This window comes from Elaeis guineensis, chromosome 8, assembly GCF_000442705.2.
Source record: "Elaeis guineensis isolate ETL-2024a chromosome 8, EG11, whole genome shotgun sequence".
Classification (NCBI taxonomy): Eukaryota; Viridiplantae; Streptophyta; class Magnoliopsida; order Arecales; family Arecaceae; genus Elaeis; species Elaeis guineensis.
This window is the reverse complement of record NC_026000.2, coordinates 122198818-122219979: the sequence shown is the minus strand read 5'-3', so window position 1 is coordinate 122219979 and position 21162 is coordinate 122198818. Positions and strand designations below refer to the sequence as shown.

Below are 21162 nucleotides of genomic sequence, written 5' to 3'. Positions count from 1 at the left end.
TTTGATAGTGATATGTGATGGTTGGACAGGTCCCTACTAGACGGAGCATCATTAATTTTTTGACATACTGTGATGGAAAAATATTTTTTTACAAATCAATCGATGCTTCAGATAAGATGCACGATGCACATATATCCTTGGTCTGATGGAGGAGGTGATTGATTCAGTGGGTGAGCAGCATGTCGTGCAGGTCATCACAGATAACGGACCACAATATAAGGCTGTCGGAGAATTGCTGATGGAGCAGCGACCGCAGATATACTGGACCCATGTGCTGCACATTGCATTGATCTTATATTGATGGATATCGGAAAGATTCGCAGGGTGCAGCAGATAGTGGAGATTGCCCAGACCATTACTAGATTCATCTACAACCACACATGGGTTCTTTCATTGATGCGGACGTATACTGGGGGGGATTTCTTACGATCGGGTATCACACGGTTTGATAGTCTTTTTCAGAAGAAAACAGCCCTACGTCATATGTTTGTCAGTGCCGAGTGGCAGGAGAGCAGATATGCGAGGGCCGGCACTGATGGAAGTCATGTGGAGAATTTGGTGACGAGTCAGTCATTTTGGCAGCGGGCTGAGAAGATAGTGAAGGCTATCAAGCCTTTATATGAGGTGCTTCGCGCCGTGGACAGCGAGAGATACCTTAGATGGGCTTCCTATATTACATGATGGAGAGACAAAGAAACAGATCAGTGAGAATGATCCCAAGCATGCTCAAGAATTCATTAACATTATTGAGCGCCGTTGGGACTATCAGATGGGCAGAGATTTACATCTAGCTGGTAAGTTTGGATTCAAGAATGTTTTAAAATATTTTTTCGAAGCATGAAAATAAAATTATGCTTAATCAGTCTTGAAATTTATCTGCAGCTTATTATTTGAATTCGAGATTTTAGTATACTATTCCGGAGATAGATATGGATAGCGAGCTTCTTGCTGCTCTTCGCAATGTCATATATAAGATGGTGCCCGATCCAGAAATCGCTTCGTTATGTCTGCAAGAGGTATGCTAGTTTAAAATAGATGTAATTATTCAACTGAATTCGATCTGATATATTTATAAATAATAAATAATTTTATTTCAGATGAAACAGTTTAGAGAGGGATCAGACAGTTTTGGAGTCCCATCAGCTGTCGTAAGCAAAAAGCAGATGAATCCAGGTAAATTACATATCAATAATGAGCAATGTAAATTGATATGTAATTTTGCTTAATAATATCATAAATTTGATATATAATTTTACTTTTGTAGCTGAATGGTGGATTTATTTTGGAACGTCAGCAGAAAATTTGAGACATATGGCTGTCCGTATTCTTTCTCAGACGGTCTCTGCTAGTGGCTGGGAGTGTAATTGGTCCACTTTCGTCTTATCCACAGCAAACAGAGAAATTGTCTGACACAAAAATGCTCGACGATCTTGTATATGTTCACTACAATCTGAGGTTGAGGCTAAAATGTATTCAGGAGGAAGTTCAGTTGAAGTACACTGATCCGACGCTGGATGATTATGCCGACGAGGATGACGATCCGATCATCGGATGGCTTGCAGGTCAGCAGCAGGAGCCAGAGCTTGATGAGTCAGGATCCCCTTCACGACCAGCCAGTGTGGTGGCAAGGGAGATCAGGGTGGATCCAGGGCAATGGGCAGAAAAAAATATTCCACATAGAGTTCCAGCTGATCAGCCACAGTCTGAGGGGACACAAGGGACTCATTCATCACATGACTCGCTATCCGATACATCTTCCAGAGATTCGAGCGAGAGATGTATAGACGTTCCTCCCGGCAGCTAGCAAGAAGGCATCCATCCTCCCAATCACAGGAAACTCAGTCACAGAGGGGCACAAGGGGGAAAGGAAAAGACAGTTGCACGTGCACCACTCTCGAGAGTATAGGAGCGATCTGGTTCAAATACGGACACCAGGGAGAGTGATGATGATACTGGTAGTAGTAGCTATGGATCTGATGATCAGGGAGGAACTGGAGGACAGGAGACCATCGTTTATGAGACACAGCCACAGGATGATATTCGATTCACCGGTGAGTCTCAGTTTACGCATGTCACACAGGATAGAGATCATGGTGGACGAGTCGGTAGAGATCGTGGGGAGCCGATTTCATATAGACGACGGGCTCCTAGACGTCGTCCAGCACATGATGCAGCTGCGAACGATCTTGTACGTGGAGTAGGGTCCATGGATGTATCTGGATCATCCTTGCATTATGGATCCTATTATCCACAGCCACCTTATGATCCATATGCATATGGTGCATCCGAGGCATCATCTTCTAGTGGTTACTACCCTATGCAGCTTGAGCAGCTCCATGATCAGATTTTGCTACTGGCATATTTGGATGGACTCCTCCACAACTGTACCATCATCTCGAGGATACTTCTCAGAGTCAGAATTTTAGCGAGAGGTCTAAGATATCTTACAATCCAGAGAGGATGCCTTATGGGATGATGAATATTCGAGAGTACGGTGCAGCTTGGCTAGAGGGTTGGACTGATGTCCCTTCAGACTATATTGATGATCCAGATATCTACGAGCGTCACAGACACTCGACAAGAAATTAAATGCAGAGTACATCTTAAGGTTCGTATATCAGTTATTTGGCTTTGTACTTAAATATTTAGATACATTTTAATGCGTATTTTATATATTTTTTCTTTAGTTTTAAGATGACATAGTTGAAGTATAATGTAAATAAATATATGTTTGAAATTTTGGATCAAGAATCTTTGTACCGCAATCTAACTCCAAATTGAACCCAAATATGTCAATAATATGCAATATAATGCCATATTAGGTTGTATTTATCAATTATTAACTTTAAAAATAAAAAAAAATGAAAATCGAAAAAAATTATGTACCGGTACCGGATCGGTACGCCGGGGTGTACCATGTGTCGGTACGGTACCGATACCATATCATATCGGTCCGGCACCGGCACGCCGACCGGTACCGGTACAGCGAACATTGGTCCTCCCCATAGTTTGGTCCTGAAACACACAATGAGTGTCAAAGAAAGTGATTAGGTAGTTCAAATTTTTTGTGATTTGATGAATGGAGATCAGGTTGGTAGATAGTTTGGGAACATGTATGACATTTTGCAATGGGAGAGAGGATGTTAGTCAGATGTTTCCTTGACCAGCAACCGTGATTGGTGATCCATCAGCCACTGTTATTTTGTGGGTTTTAGGGCTCGGTTTATAAGTAACAAATTTTGTAGGGCTACGGGTCATATGGTCTGTTGCCCTTGAATCAACAATCCATGAGATTGAATGTACTGTATCTAAGACATTAATAGAATCAGAAATAAGGTAGTTACCGCTCTAAACAAGTGAACATATACTAGAAGATTTAGAAAGGAATTTGAGTAAACCTCGTAGCTTTTCAATTTCTTCTTTATTAAAGTCTCGGACATCATTATCAGTGAAAATCGAAACCTCTTGAGAGCCTCCATCTTGGTTTGCTAAGTGAGTCTGGCTTCTTTGCCCCTTAAAGCTTCCCATTCGACTCAAAATTTGTTTCTTTCCGTGCAATTTAAAACATGTTTTTCTTGTATACCATGGTTTTTTGCAATATGTGCACCAAAGGCCACCTTTATTGGACCTTTATTAGTTTACTATTTCTGATTTCCTGCATGTTTATTTTCACCATCCTATCTTTGTAGAGAGCAATACTGATCCTTCAATAGGCCATGACCTAAGCATCACCATTCTTTTACTTTTCTCAGCCTGAACAAAAGAGAACACCTCATTAAGAGATGGTAGTTGCTCTTTGCCTAAAATTTGGACTCTCATTGGATCAAACTCAGCATTCAATCTGTTAAGAACTCAAAAATCCTGCTACTTTCAACAAAATTCAGGAGTGTTTGTGTATCATCAACATATTTCATTTTTAGATCCTGATGGTGGTCAATTTTCAACCATAGACTATTTAATAGATTGTAGTACTCGGTAACAGAGAGAGTACCTTGTTTAGCGGATAAGATTCTGGTCCTCAATTCAAAAAGCATTGCTGCATCTTGCTTCTTCGAGTTTGTTTGTCTGATTATTTTCCAAATGTCTTTGGCAGTTGAAAGAAACATACAGTTTCTGCTAATTTCGAGAAACATCAAATTTCACAACTATGACATGATCATGAAATATTCTTCATCCCATGCTTGAAACTTTGGATCCTCTTGGCTAGGGCCCATACCATTCAGATGACTTGGCTTGCCTTTTGTCTTCAGAAATATCTTCACTATTTGTGACCATTGGAGGTAATTCTTCCCATCAAAGCAATAGGAAGAATTCATACTCTGAAGTTCTCCACTCGATCCATTAGGAGGATAATCGAAGATAGACCCAATGGGGTTGGAAGTGTTGGAAACTTCTGACATCTTCTACCACGGACTGAAAAATAAATCATCAAACCAAAGGATTTGTATACTCGACAATGAAGGTCAAGCACACGAAAAAATGGATCGACTATGAAGAAGCCAAATCCCTTTGAAGACAATGAAGAGGTCGACAATAAAGGTCGAATAGGGTAGTCGACTACTCGACAATGAAGGCCGACAATGGCGATCGGCAATGAACGCCGATTATGGTGAGCAGGTTAGGATGACGATTCCCGCTCTGATATCATGTTGACAAATCTGTATATTGTGTATATGTTGATTGATTACAGATAATACAATATATAGATGAGAGATTAACCATTCTAATGGTTCAAATCACTATATTTAAGGAAATAAATCAAAAGAAATAATTACAAGATTACACAAGGAAAGAATCAGAAATTTAAAATTCAAAAAGAGATATTCTGGGAGAGAATATTGGAGACATTCAAGGAGAGAATATCGGCTCTATCCAACATGGTGAAGAGATATTATGGGAGAGAATGTCGGAGATATTCAAGAAGAGAATATCGGCTATATCCAACAATCAGTATGGAGTTCGATACCGAGATGGCAAATCTTGTGATGATAATTGGCTCCTTGTTGACCTCTGTGGCTGCTCGGCTAGTAAGCATGACATGTTCTGCTCATTTTTTTGTATCAATCCCAGCCTCCCTTGCTATGGAACTAGCTAGTCGAGGAGACAATCCTAACTCATCAAGTTTTGGCTAGTTCTACTACCCTTCAAGCAAACTAATCATCAGATCCTCCTTATCATACGTGTAATCATTGTAGAGTGGATCATCATATTTTAGCTCCACCTCCTCTTGAATGCACTTTATCTGAATCTAAAATTATAGTTGTCATATACCAGGTCATTCAATCGATTTCGTATTAGGCTGTTCCTTTATTTGATGTTTCTGCCGCTTGCTTTACCCAACAAATTTTTTCTATGTCTGTTAGCATGAGGTCTATGCTGTGGGCAACATATGAGGTCCAGAGTGTGTACCCCACAGACTAGAACTGTGAGCCATTATTTGTAGTTACTTGCATAACATATTGCTCCCCTATCTGTTTAATTACGTTCTCCATCAAGTTGAGGATGTAGTGGGCATCGTACACCTTATTGAAGAATAAAATTTACTTATGGAAGAATCTCTTCTAATCACGATATGTTAAAAAATAAATGATGGTTTGGTTGCTAGATCTTGTCCAACCATCACACATTAAGGTCATACTGTTGCTTTAATAGGAGGCTATGCATCTCTCCGACTCATTGTTACTGTCAAGTAACTCATCATGTATATCCTTTGTCCGAGGAGGATCTATACCTGGTTTGACCCTTTGGATGGAGCTAATAGCAAACTAGGAGTACATGTTGCCACATCATGCAACAGGATATCCTTCATATCCTTAACAAGTATTGTATTTATTCTTTGCTGCTTTGTATCTCTACCAGGATAGACATGTGGATCTGCATCAAGAATGGTTGCCCTAAGGATTGCCAAGTTGGAACAGATCTCATGCCGGCTGGTCGGTGGTATGAGTCGGTATGCTCCCTATCGGACCATATTGAATCTAAACTGACACTGAAATGAAGGATGAACCGGGGAGAAAAAGAGAGAGAAAGAGAGAGGGGGGAGGGAGGGGAAGGGAGGGAAGGAAAGGGAGGCCGGTAGATATGCCAATGGTGGCCATTGGAGGGCCGTGGAGGCTGCAGAGGCCTTTTGGGCTTCGTGGTCCTCTACGAGAGAAAATGAGAGTAGAGAGAGATAGAGAGAGAGGAAGGCAGAGAAGATAAGGGGCTCCGTCCCTATTTCGAATGCATGGCGGCCGTGGGGCTGTAATAGGCCATCTAGCCATTGTGACAGCTGCCCGACGCAGCCCTCCGGTAGCCTCTCTCTGCTTTCCTCTCCCTCTTCTCTCCCTGCCCCTCTCTATCTCTTCTTGCATCTCGCGGAAGACCGCGGAGCCCCGACAGCCCTCCGATGGCTTCGACAAGCCACCGCTGGGCTTTCCCTTTCCTTCCCTCTCCTCTTTTTCCTTCTCTCTCACTTATTTTCACCAGTGTTCCGAATCGAATGCGTGAACCGTACTGATTAGCCGCTGATATGATTCAGCACGTCCTGAACCATCTGGTTCAGTGAATCGTGGGTGGCCCTTGTTGGTATATTGTTGGCCTTCTTTCCCTTTTTGTTGCTAAAGGATCCAAACATAGATGCAATCCGATTGCCGCCTTTTCTGGCTCCTCCTGCAGTCTGGATCTATCTTGGTGAACGTGGAACTAGAATCTGACTCGTACTTTGAGAGCCCAAATTGAGCTCTATGCTTGGCAACCTCCTCTACCATTGGTCATTTAGACTGCCTTGTATTGCAACCTCATCTAGATTCAATGTCTCATAGTCCTTCTTATCTCGTGTGGTAATGAAGGTGACTCGGCTGCCTGATGCTCAATCTCTGCTCATTTCTTAGCACTTTTCCACTTGCTCTCCTTAAAATTGGCAAAGTGCTTTTTGAATATTTGATGGACCTTTTAGACATTTCCAGGGGCAATCATGCCAGGCTAATCCCCAATCAGATGCTATTTCAACCTCATTAGCCCTCTCTATTTTGTGTTACACTACTTGCATATCTAGTGGTGTTGGCCGAAAACATTATACATGGTCCCTATCTGTATCAAGGTGCTTCTTCTTCTTCTTTCTTGGATCCATTTTTGCATGTTTGATGACACACATCATATATTTTTAATTAGATCAATGATTATTGAATTAATTATTTAAGATTAGATAATTTATATCATAATGAAAAATGATCGAGTTACTTCAAAAAGTACTTTTCCATTACCTACCCATATTACTAATTTTTCATAATTTTTATATTTTTAACATATTTTTAATTAATTTTTAAATAATAAGTTAATATTTATAACTATTTAATAATTATTTTAATTTGGATTAGTTTATAAGCCTACTGGGGGATACTAGATATATTTTGTTTAGCCCATGGGTATACACTAATAACCACATATTTTTTAAATTTATTTGAATTTAGGTTTAGGTTCAGGTAGCCACAATGATGCTCAATTTTAAATAAATTGCTACCAAATTGAGATAGCAAGTAGTATGTGTAGTACATAACATGCTACTAATTTTACAATCTTTTTTTGAAGATTATTTTATTTATTATTTTTAATCTAAAAGTATTTTTTTTTAAAATTTAAAAAATTACATGATCAATGAAAATTTATGATTTCTTCTTCAATGCATAGATCATCCTTAGATCTGTAGCATATCATGAAATCATGTCAAAATACAAAATTTTGCATGATCTTTCCGCATTTCCTCCCTTTTTTCCTATTTAAGGCATGAAAGGAGAAAAGAGCGGGATTGGAAGGGATGAGAGAGTTCTACCTGGATTTGAAGAGATTTGGAGCTCAAGTCTCCAAATTCTTAGAGTACCCCCTCCTATTCTTTGAAAAACCAGAAAAAAAAATGAAGAGGAGCAAAGAAGGCACAATAGGTTTTCTCTGCACCTCCCTCAAATAATTGGGGTGACACAAGCCCCGAACCGGCTCAAACTATTGTAAACTGAGAGGAATAGGGTGGTTTGGCTTGATTTGGGTTGAGTCAAGCTGGTTTGGCGGCTGTAGTGAACCATTAAAGGAAATCGTTTAGGTTGTTGTGGACTAAACTGGGTGGTTTGAGTTGGTTTGGCCTTCCTTTGTTACAATTGCCTCCATTTCAAAATCAACCGAGGAAATAAGTTTAGAAAAGCAAGCTCCAAATGTTTTACGATATTGCAAGTTATCCTTTCAAAATCTAACCTTCCGAATCGTAAATTGATGGACACCTTAAAACACACAATACATGATATAATTTGCCTCCCTGCTTGTATTATTAAAGAAGTCTAATTATACTATCTCAGTATATCTTATAATATCTGTCTTGGACACCTTAAAATACCCAACACATAATATAATTTGCCTCCATGCATGTGTCATTAAAGAATTGAACTATCGCTGTCTTGGTACATCTTATAATATCTGTCAAGGTAACATGTCTCAGCAAAAACCCAACCTTTCTAACATGGTCACACATTTTTTCCTGAAACCTTCAACACCAATCTACTCTCTTCCTAAATACTAGCACATGATCACATAAAGAATGTGCTGCAATGCTCGGAGGACTAAAAAGGAAACGAAATCATAGGGTTTAAGCTGACTTTCATGCAAGCTGTCCTGCTTTGTAAAGCAGGACTGGAAGTAGAAAAAGAAAAGATGGAATGTGGAAAATTAGTGATCTACACCAGCCTTAATTGTTAGAGGATTCTGATAGATGATAGAAATCCTTAAGTTTCATGTTAATATTGAACAAATAATTTTCTACACAGATTTTGTAGCAGCAAGTAATATGATTTTATTTTGGGTATCTAAACTAGTTTTCTGCATAATTTTCTGACAATATATTTTTCTTTGGAAACTGATTTTGTAAACAAGAGAATATATAGAAGATAATAGTTACTGAAGCGACACGATTACCAAAAAAGTTTACCGTGCTATTTATGCAGTTATTCACAATTTTTTGGAACCAAATTCAACTATCTAAGAATGAATTTTAGTGTTTACTTAAAAATTGAAATTAGTGATTTACACCATCCTTAATTGTTAGAAAAATCTGATAGATGATAGAAATCCTAAAATAGAAGTTTCTTGTTAATCTTGAACTGTCCGATGTTAGCCTTAAACAAAGTTCCAGAGAGCAGTGATAGAATATGCAGACTTAAGTAATAGGTTGGAGCACATAATTGAGGATGATTGATGCCTGCAACCTCCACTCCACAAAGCTGAACTTATCTAACTAAAGATTTGGGACTAGTGTTTATTTTGAGACTCGTTAGGAAGTTTGTTTCCTTGTTAGTTGTTTTGTTAATGAATTGTTATTCGAATAAGTTGTGATTTAATTAAGTTTATGTTTGGATTTTTCTTTAATTCCAATAAAATTTGGTACATTTTCTTGTGATTCAGTTAGGATTTCGGTTTCTTTCCCTGGTGAATCGTATTTTTCCTCTTATTTATTGCAAGTGGTTCTCCAAAAGTGGGAAAACAATGTTTGCATTGCATCAAATTGGTATCAGAGCAAGTTCTGATCCCAGGGCTTGCATGTAGTTTCAAGAAAATTCCCACACCTAGTTGCATATTCATTTTTTTTTTTTTACCAACAAGAGTTGTCTAGTATCCATTAGCTGCCATGTCAATCTCCAATTCCAATCAAAACCTATTTAGCAATGACTGGAAAGCTGCCTATGAAAGGCAACAAGAAGTAATCATGCAACAACAACAATCATTGAATCGATTGGAAGCTTGTATGGCTGAGATCAGAAATATGCTCCAAATATTTCAATTTAGAAACCAAACAGTCGAAAATCCACCTAGGGGTGATAGGCAACCTAGAGGAGCTTTACCAGCATAAGACCTGGTAGCAGAGTTCGATGACCCAGACCATCTCACAAATGCCCAACATGAGCCCAACAACAAAAACCTTAGGACTAAAGACAGGTGGGATCAGGCGATTAAAATTGACGTAGGTGAGTTCGAGGGCAAATTAAATCCAGAGGAGTTCTTAGATTGGGTAGAAAAGGCTGATCAATTCTTTGAGTGGAAAGAAATACCAGATGATAAAAGGGTTAAATTTGCTAGCTTGAAATTGAAGGGACATGCACTAGTTTGGTGGAAACAAGTCCAATTTGATAGGCTAAGTAATGGAAAGGAAAAAATTAACTCATGGGACCACATGAAAAGAAAACTAAAAAGAAAATTTTTGCTAGTTGACTTCAACAAGACGATTTTTCAAAAGCTTCACAACCTAAGGCAAGGAACTAGAACTGTGCAAGAGTACACTGAAGACTTTTATTCACTATTTGCACGAAATGACATTAGAAAAATAGAAGAACAGACAATAGCTCGCTATGTAGCAGGTTTACGACCCCAAATTCAAGATGAATTGAGCTTCTATGACCTCCAGAAGGTTGATATAGCCTATAGTCGAGCCCTTAGGGTTGAAAATAAACTAAAAAGATTGACTGTTCGTGGATTTGAAGGTAGAAGTAAAGGACCCATTAAGACAAACGGTAGCATACAAGTTAAACCTGCCCAAGAATCATTAGGAAAAGAACATGGAGTCTTAGGTCCTAAACCTCTCGGAGTGATTTGCTACAAATGTAGGAAGACAGGACATAAATTTTCAGAATGCCCATTAAGAAAATTTAACCCCCACATAAACCTAATAGAACATGAAGATGCAAACATTAATGAAGATGAGGAAGAACAAGTAGAGGATGATCATTGTGAAGCTGAGGGTGCCGATCTAGAAGCAGAATATGGCGCCTATAATGAAACGGAAGGACAATCACTTGTCATGCATAAGTTGATGATAAACCCTAAGGTCCTAAGCGATAACATATGTTATAGGCATAGTCTTTTTCGAACAACTTGTGCATCTAGCGAATGATTGTGTAAACTGATAATAGATAGTGTGAGCACTGAAAACTTTGTAGCTAAAGAAATGGCCGACAAGTTAGGCTTGAAAATTGAAAAGTTAAATAGGCCATACAAGATAGCATGGTTCAAGGGTGGTGGTGAGGTTCTAGTTGATCATAGGTGCCTAGTTAAATTTTTTGTTGGAAAGTATATGGATGAGATTTGGTGTGATGTAGTTCCTTTAGAAGTATGTCATATCCTATTAGGTCGGCCCTGGCAATTTGATAGAAAAACCATTCACGACGGGGAAAAGAACACATACACATTTACAAAGGATAAAGTGAAAATTACATTGCACCCACAACGAGAGGAACCAAATTCTAGTGGAGAGGACCACTTCGTAAACCATAGTAGTGGTGGAAGGTAACGGGTAATGACTCTTAGCGAAAAGCGATTTCAAGTAGATTTAGAGGGGTCACCCATAATTTACGCTTTGATGAGCAAAGAAGTTTCTGAGGTGAGTACGATTCCAAAGGAAATTTAACCACTGATCTTCAAATTTTCTGACATCATTCCAGAAGAACTTCCTGATGGATTATCATCTATGAGGGACATCCAACATCGTATAGATTTAGTTTGGGAGCTATCCTTCCTCACTTACCTCATTATTGAATGAGTCCCTTTGAGTACGAGGAGCTACATCGACAAATGACAGAATTGTTAAGGAAAGGCTACATTAGAGAAAGTCTTAGTCCAGTAGGGGTACCTATGCTCCTCATACCAAAGAAAGATGGATCTTGACAAATGTGCATTGATTGTCGTGCAATAAATGAAATAACCATCAAATAGGTTTCCCATTCCTAGGCTTGATGACATGATAGATATGCTTAGTGGAGCAAAAATCTTTTCGAAAATAGATCTCAGGAGCAGATACCATCAGATTGGATAAGACCCGGGGATGAATGGAAAACAGCTTTTAAGAGACGTGAGGGGTTGTATGAATGGATAGTTATGCCATTTGGTCTATCAAACGCACCAAGTACTTTCATGAGAGTGATGAACCAAGTGCTCCATCTTTTTATAGGAAAGTTTGCTGTTGTCTATTTTGATAATATCCTAATATATAGTTCGTGCCTCAAAAGTCATTTAGGACACTTAAGGAAAATTTTACAAACCTTGAAAGACAATCATCTTTTTGTCAATTTGAAGAAATGTACTTCCTCACTAATAGCTTAGTCTTTTTGGATACATTGTATTGTTCGAAGGATTGAAAGATGACCCCGCTAAGGTAGAAACCATCCAAAACTGGCCACCTCTAACTACAGTCAGCGAAGTTAGGAGTTTCCATGGGCAAGCTTCCTTCTATCGTCGTTTTATGAGAAATTTTAGTTCTGTGATTGCTCTCATCACTGATTGTTTGAAAACAACAAAATTTGAATGGACCCATGAAGCCGAGAAGGGTTTTGATCCTATAAAAGCCAAAATTACTAGTGCACCAGTGTTGGTGCTCCCCAACTTTGAGAAAATTTTTGAAGTTAATTGTGATGCTTCTAAGATAGGTATAGGTACAGTCCTTAGTCAAGAAGGGCATCCTGTGGCGTTCTTTAGTGAGAAGCTGAATGAAGCACGAACTAGATACTCCACATATAACTTAGAGTTCTATGCTATTGTCCAAGTTTTATGTCATTGGAGACATTATCTAATTCAAAGAGAATTTGTGTTGAACACAGACCATGAAGCACTAAGATACTTGAACTCCCAAAAGAATCTTAACAAACGACATGCAAAATGGACTGCCTTCTTGCAAGAGTCTACTTTTCACTTGAAACACAAACCAGGGTTACTAATAGGGTTATTGGTGCCCTTAGCCGACGAACTAGCCTATTAGTAGGCATGTCCATACGAGTTGTAGGATTTAAATCCCTTAAAGAATTGTATAAGGATGACCCATACTTTGCTTTAATCCTCGAGGCTTGTTTAGAGAAAGGCACAGACCCAACAAATAATTTTGTCATTCAGAATGGGTATTTATTTAAAGGACCACGGCTTTGTATACCTGAAGGATCACTTAGAGAGAACTTGGTACAAGAATTGTACAGTGGAGGTTTAGGAGGACATTTTTGGTTGAGACAAGATTTTGGGATTAGTACAAGAAAGATACTTTTGGCCTAAGATGCGGAGAGATATTGTGAGATTTGTAGAGAGATGCCCAACTTGTCAAACTTTTAAGGGCCATAAACAAAACACAGGGTTATATATACCTTTACCAATGCCTATTGCTCCTTGGGAGGACATCACCCTGGACTTTGTATTAGGTTTACCACGAACTGCTAGAAATGTAGATTTAGTTTTTGTTGTTGTTGATCAATTCACAAAAATGGCACATTTCATACCATGTCAAAAAACATCAGATACATCACATATAGTGAACTTATTTTTCAAACAAGTAGTACGTCTCCATGGCATTCCTAAATCTTTCACATCAGATAGAGATACTAAAATTTTTTAAGCCATTTTTGGAGAACTCTTTGGTCTAAATTAGGAACAAAATTATAATTCAGCAGTGCATACCATCCCCAAACAGATGGATAAACTGAAGTGGTCAATCGATCACTAGGAAATTTACTAAGGTGTTTAGTGGGAGAAAAGCCATACCAATGGGACTTAATTCTACCACAAGCTGAATTCATCTATAACAGCTCTATTAACAAAACGACTAGAAAGTCTCCTTTTGAAGCTTGTATGGCCGATCTATTCCTTACTTCCTGGATAAAAACCCTTTATCCTTTTCCGAAAGAATCAGTGCTGTTGCAGAAGCTTATTTAAAAAATATTGAGGAAATGCATCAAAGTATCCTTGATAAGCTACAGTTTCTTCTCATAAATATAAGGAAGCAGCCGATCAACATCGAAAAGAGAGTGTTCGACGAAGGGGATTTTGTCATGGTCTATTTCCAAAGAGAAAGATTTTCGGTTGGTACGTATAGCAAACTGAGTAGAAAGAAATTTGGCCCTTACTGCATTATCAAAAGATTAGGGCCTAATGCTTACCTACTAAAACTTCCAACTGACATACCAACTTCATCAGTCATCGATCTATACAAAGTCCATGGAAATCCCCCAATAATTTTGAAACCAATGGTTCGCCTTTTCACGACACGAGCAACAATACTACGGACCGGATTGAGGGCATTGTGGATGTGCGTGACACTACTACACGTCAAGGAGTGACTCGACGATTCCTTGTTAAGTGGGAAGGACGATCATTATTAGATGGTAGCTGGGTGGAAGAAGCTGAACATCAGAGTCTTCACAAAGACTTGTATGAAAACTACACGGAAGCCATCTCGATGGGATCAAGATCTTTCACCTTGGAGAAAATGATGCGAGCATCAACTAGCTTTCATGGTAAGTCTCTTAATAAAGTTAAGTCTCTTAATAAAGTTTAGTCCCATATTTTAATTGGATAAGTTGAGGTTAACTAGATCCAACCTTAAAAGAAAAAAAAAACACCTAAGCTAAACCTTTCCTAAACTGAACCAAAAACTGGATTCGAGAGAGTTCTTCTCTACCTGAATTTTGAAATTCAAATGGGAGAGATTTAAGCAACAAATTGGTGGAGATATCTTAGCAACAACCTGGAGTTTGAAACTAGAAGTTTGTTGAGATTTCAAGGGGAAAAGTCAGTTGTTGAAAACTGACCTCGTTGGATATAAAAAGGAGAGTGCCGATTGAAAAAAAAAGGAGGAAAAAAAAAGAAAACAAAAGAAAATTCTGGATCTACCTCTCCGTCGCCCTATTTGGTTGTTATCTTCTCTGTAATCTGAGCTTGGATTGGCCCCTCTTCTCTATCTGAGCCTGGATTGGCCATGCCTCCCTCTTATTACTGCTACAAGTGTTGCTGGATGCCCCACGCGGAGTTGACGGCTGAATGTAGGTTTCCACGACTTCTTTAGAAACTGTAGTGACCTCCATGTTTGCTGTCCTGTTGTGCAGAGCAGAGAATTATAGGCTGAAGTAATTACGGTGCTGATTTGTTGCTGAAAATCAGTCCAAAACAGTTGAAAGTTGGAGTTACTTGCAGCTGAAAGGAACTTTGATGCTTCTCAATAGCTTGGGCTGAGGTATTAGTTATAACCCAAAGCTCTCCACTTCCCTCTAAACTTATCTAAACCGATTTGAAACCCATCTTTAACCTAGAACCTGCTACCTCCACTCCACAAACCTGAGATTCGTTAGGAAGTTTGTGTCCTTGTTAGTTGTTTTGCTAATGAATTGTTATTCGAATAAGTTGTGATTTAATTAAGTTTATGTTTGGCTTTTTCTTTAATTCCAATAAAATTTGGTACATTTTTTTATGATTCAATTAGCCATTTGGTTTCTTTCCCTGTTGAATCATATTTTGTTCTCTTATTTATTGCAAGTGGTTCTCCAAAAGTAGGAAAACAATGTATTGCATCAATGATTCAAATTTTATATGCTGTAAAGAATAATGGCAGAAAGAAACATAGTGACAACTGGAAGTCAAATGTTAGTCTTCTTCGAGTGGCTGTGCATAGATTTTGTGAATGGCATCCTGATTGCAGATCTTCAGAGAAAAGATGGGAAAGAAAATTGCACTAATATTTTTAAAGACGGAATTGATTTTCAAGTATTACTGATTGCCAGTCGAACCTATTTAACCAACAAAACTTATTTAGAGAATACAGTGGTTTATAAAATAAATGCAAAACAATAAGATCTATTCAAAGCACAGAATAAATAAGGTCTATTCAAGGTGCAGAAGAAATAAAGAATTTGAATAGACAGGCGCAGAAGAAATAAAGAATTTGAATAGGCTATGGATTTATGATATAAGGAAGATGATTAAGAGGGAGGAGGAAAAGTAGAGAGAGGGTTGGGTGGGGGGGACCTTAGCCAAAAAGTTTCTTTTAATCGTAACCAGGAGAAATTTTCAACTGGCCTTTCTGGGTTCTTGCACTCTTAATCAATCCTCTAGAATTTTCTTACTTTCAGACTTGTAGGACTGTCTCTTACGAGTATAGAAACAATACCCTCAAAATCTCAGTAACTGATCCCTTAATTTGACCTTTATGCAGACTCTTAACAGGCAATGGCTATTGTAGCATGTTCCGTTCATGTTACATAATGTAAAGAGTCCGAGTCCCTTATTACTTCGCAAAAGTCAAACTACTCCGGAAACCTGTTAAAAAGTAAAAATCAAAAACCAAAACTATTTGATCAGAAATAAATTTGGGGCCATTGGATGAGAATACAGTCGTGTATCTCCTCAAGGATGTCAATTGCTTAGTAGCTGGAAGCAGGAATGGATGCACCCATGTGAAAGCAGGTCTCTCTTTAAATAATAATAATAAAAAAAAAGAATATGGAAATACATAGGAAGCTGGTTAGGGACGAGTTTTAGAAGTGGGCAGCTATACTAATTCGAAGTTTCTGGCTGCTCCTTTGCAGCATGGTTGGTCCGTGAATGCCTAGCATGCTTATCTTGCAGTCTCAGTCCCTGGTTGCTTACGGAAATCCTGAAGATGTGCACAGGGCAGAGATTTGTTCCCATTGCATCCTCCTTCAGTGCATAAGAAGCAAGCCACGATTTCTGCTACGTCAAGTACTCTTTTAGTCCCCTCCAATATCCTTTGAATGCTTGCAATGTACATAGAGATAGAAGAAAAGAAAATTGAACTACTTATAGATGTTTCATCCATTTAATCGTATTAACTTTGGCTTGTCACATTGAATGCAATTAGAGTCATGGATTGTCATTGCCTGGGGTATGCATGACATGTAAGCTGACCTTTTTGTCTTATATGCGAACCATATTTTAGGCGTTAAATGGTAAGATGTACAAGTATTCCTTGACTATTGTTGACCATGGAGTCCATACATGTACGTGTCTCGACATTGATTTGCTCCTTCTCTTATGACTATATGGAAGTTATATATCTTCTCTTAAAACTGGTATTTAGAAATTAATGTTTCTGATAAAAACAACAGACACTCATCCAAGTATTTCATATGCGCACACCATGTATACAAATCAAATACTTTGCTGTATAAATGTGTGGCTAGTTTACTAAATTTTTTTTATGTTTTGATTAAGGGCAATGTAGGTTTGCCGGATGAGAGGAATTTCTGTTCTATATTAGGAAAAGGAACAAAAGGAACCATGAGTAAACATATTACTAAAAAATGAGATTAGTCAATGGTTTGCAAATTGGAGCAAGCCTTTTTTTGTTTTTTTAATGGGAGGAGCAAACCAGTTTTACTAACTTATCGGAGCATCTGGTATGAGAGCTATTGTTTAATTTGCTTAAGTTTAACATTTGGTACAAAGATTGCAATATTGCTCTTATTGGCACTTTGAATCAGAAATCTATAATATGTAGTTGTTGGCTACATTGTACCATCAAATATGTTTATGCTCGACTCTCTCTCTCTCTCTCACACACACACACGCGCGCACACACGCACACACTCACTTACTCACTCTATGCATTTGCTTTCTTATGCTCTTATTGTATAAATCATACATCACTAGTCTACAGAAGAGCATCACAGGTTTTTGGTTGATAGTGCTCTTTAAAAAGGGATTTATGTGGCCTTGCCCTTCTTTTATTAATTTTTATTTTCCAAAATCAGTTTCATGCACAATAATCTTGGTACTACTTTTAAAAAAAAAAAAAAAAACTTTTCACCCAGATTTATTGTTTGCAGAGTTTTCAGAAGCCTTGCAGGAAATGGGTACCTGTCTTCTTGAAAAAACTGCATTAAATGATGATGAAGAAAGTGGTGAGTGCATCTGCATTTCTTTCTTTTCCAGTCATGTGGTGCGTAATGAAAGTTACCAGTCTAATTCAAGTAAATCACGGAGTCATCACCAATGAGCCATTCTGAAGTTGCTATTTTCCTATAAAAACTGAACATCTATAACTCTATATCATCTTCTTAACCTAATATTTATGCAACTATATGGTGTTACTGACCTAGCTGTATTTATTTGAACTTAGTAAACTTGATGGTTTAATAGAGACATAGGTCTTTGCAATTTACTCCATGTTTTCTGCTTCCATCTGTAATATTATATAAAGTCAACTCTTTGTGACCAATCTTTGCCTCTTAATCTGAACATTTCAACTCTATCACGTGTAATCACATGAGATCAAGCTTGCTAGGAAGCAGATGTTCCTTAGAGAACCCGACATGGTGACATCAAAATCTTTTCATATGGAAAGGGAAATATTATGCCCACCTTCCAAAGAACTATCATCTCTCTCATTCTTTTTCTATAATCACAGGATTATATTTTCTTTTTCATGCGCATTGCACATGCTGAATGCAGGTAACCATAGCAATGACCATCCAGCCTTGTCCCACCAATTTGTGGTTGGCATCATTGGTTCTTATTCACCAAGCAATGCTATTGGTGACTAACTTTTTTTTTTTTTTCAAAGAAATAGGGCCACATCTGATGTTTTTTGAAGTTTTTCCATATGTTTCTCTGAACCTCCATCCATGTTACCTTAGATCTTCCCCTTTCTTTTCTACATCCTTTAACAAATTATAATACCCTCTTTATTAGAGCCACCTGAGCTCTTTATTCATGTACCATCTCAGTCATTTCTCCATCACTTCATTCTTAATTTGTGAAACTTCTAGAGCTCTAATGTATTTATTTATCACTCTGTTTTTTTATCTCCTTGTTTCAATTTATCTCCTTGTTTCAATTTAATCTTATTTTTTTCCCATCAATCAACGACATATCATTTGCAAATAACAAACACTATGTTTTGTCTTCCTCAATATTGGTAGTAAGATCATTCATAATTACTGTAAAAAAGTATGGTCAGGACCATCAAATCCCTTATTTAGACCTTTCATAAGGCTTGAAGAGGTCCTTTCTACTTCAGGAAGAAACTATGCAGTTTATATATTAAAATGCTGGAGAGGTATATTGTCATTAATTAAACTTATTATATCATTTGTTAAAAATCCTTATGCTCTTATTATTTGCATTTTGTGAATGCATGCAGGGCATGTTTTATTACTACTGGGGAAAGTGCAGTTTGAACTTCAGAAACTCATAGATAGCTATGTGAGTTTTCATTGATGTGCTCAGAGCACATAATGTTCCTAGTGCCTTGAACAATGCTTTCACATCAGCAATGCAATAATGTTTATCTATTTCATTGTCAGCGTGTGCATATTATGCAGACCATTACGACCCCCTCAGAGTCTCTTCTCAAGGAGCTTCAAACTGTAGAGGTCTGCTCTAGTTTACTTTTCCTTTTATTGTATCAAATAAATGGCTGATTGTGTTATTAGATTATTATGTTTTATGCAAGTAAATTAGTGGCTTTATTGTTTCTTAAGGATATTGTAGTAGTATACAAGGTGCACGTGGACATTAAACTAGTCAAGATATGCCTTAATATGATTATTTGATTAAACCATTGAGCAGGTATTAGGAAAATCCTTAACAAATACTTGGATTTTGTGTAATGAGTTTCTTGAGAAGTTAGTGGCATAATTATAAATATCAAAAGATTTCCTGTGCTGTCATGGGCACTAAATATTAATATAATAAATCCTTTATTGATTTATTTCACAAAAAGTTCGCATGCACTAAATGGAACCTGACATTGGTGGAGGTGTCCATATCCTTTTTTTAAGATCGACTTTGCAATTGCATCTTAATATTAAGAGTATGTGCAGAATAATTTGGAGTAAGAGTAGGGAAGCAATGATCACAAAAATGAAGTAGGAAGTCGGTGTATAGAAAGTGTATATTAAGAATTTTATACAACATATATAAATTAACTCAAAACAATTGTTTTGGTGGTTTTTTTTTTTTTTTGAGATATATGCGATTTAGGAATGAAAATGTTAAAAAAAAATATTTATCAACTCGAAGCTTAAACTTAGTTGAAATATGGTATTAAAAGTAGATGCTTGATGTGAAGTTTTACACAAGCATTGAAAACCAAATATAGCTTCTAATAAAGAAAATTCTAGCCTATATTGTTTGGTTCAGGCTCGAGACAAAAAGTGGGGTTATGTGCCTCATGCTAGTTAAGGCAAGGCATCTTAAAAGAGGCATCCAAAAGACTCATAAGGCAAGCACCTTGCTTAGCCCTAAGGCACTCAAAAAGCATGCCTTCAAGAGATGATTTATTGGCTGATTTGATGGAGAGGGCATTGGGTGCTAAGAGGAAATTTAAAAAGGAAAAACCATTCCATCAAGAAAAGAGGGAGGAGGAGAGAAAACATGGTGACTTTATGGATTTTGTAAGGCAGCCATTGTTAACTTTGACTGATAAGTCCTCTAATCGTCATGCTCTTTGATCTATTAGATGTAGGGACTTCATTCTCTTCTTTTATCTCTTGTAATGTTGGGCTCATCACCCCTTTTCCCGTGTTTAGAAGCTTAGAGAAGAAATGAAGGAGAGAAGTGTAAAAGGAGAATGAGAGAGAGGATTTTGCGAACCTCTTGTAGCCTTGTTCCTAGTGTCTCTCTCTCTCCATTTGTCCATGCATGATAAAAGGGGAAGTGATTATAGGGGTGTTAGACATGCATGCATGCATATATACATGCATACGTTAGAGCATTTATATGTATCTTGCACCTTACTTCGCTAATATGTGCCCCTTGCTTTGTGCCTTTTGCCTAAGCTGCAGGAGACTTTGTTGCCTTACTCTACGCCTTAAGCCTTTATAGCATCTTTAATCTCAGCTATCTATAAATTGGATGTCGACTGAGGCTTTATCCATTTTTTGCATTGCTAGTGCTACATGATTATCACCAACTTGCTCATCTAGATATTGGATACCACACTTTTTTTTTTGTTTTGGGGGATGTGGGGTTTGTAGAGTTTGAATCCTTGGAGGCAAGGACTAGGCCTATGAAACAAATCATTGGTGGTGCAAAATTTTTCAAGCTTAACACTCTGTGTATTTCCACCCACATGTAGAATGAAATAGAAATTTGGATTTGTTATAATTTTCTGTGAAACAGCATACAACATCCTCTCTATTCACCTTCCATTGTACTGATGGAATTATTTTTAAGCGGTGGTCATCACTAGTCACTTGTTGATTCAGTCATCAATCAAAGATCCCAAATCCATGTTGAGAGAGGCCACTTGAAGTTTGGAGGTTGATTGATTGCTCAAAGAGCAATGGCCTGACCAATATTGTGCTACTCCTATGGTCATTAGGATGACCTATATTCATGTTTAAACAAAAGAAAGAGGAGGCAATATGAACCATTAGT

General features: G+C 37.8%; 1 protein-coding gene across 9 annotated transcripts in view; it reads left to right on the top strand.

The window, feature by feature from the left end:
• LOC105061404 (uncharacterized protein At2g33490) overlaps positions 1–21162 on the top strand; it is a 73720-nt gene that overhangs the window by 14191 nt on the left and 38367 nt on the right. For 4 of the 9 annotated variants that reach the window (XM_073261561.1, XM_073261563.1, XM_073261566.1 and 1 more), the window contains 3 exons: positions 17607–17681; positions 18923–18984; positions 19086–19154. In XM_073261561.1, the coding sequence (XP_073117662.1) occupies positions 17607–17681; positions 18923–18984; positions 19086–19154 (206 nt within the window). Of the gene's footprint in view, positions 1–2455; positions 2609–9668; positions 14999–16386; positions 16501–17606; positions 17682–18922; positions 18985–19085; positions 19155–21162 lie in introns of those variants that run through there. The other 5 variants (XM_073261569.1, XM_073261570.1, XM_073261565.1 and 2 more) reach the window with 4 other exon arrangements.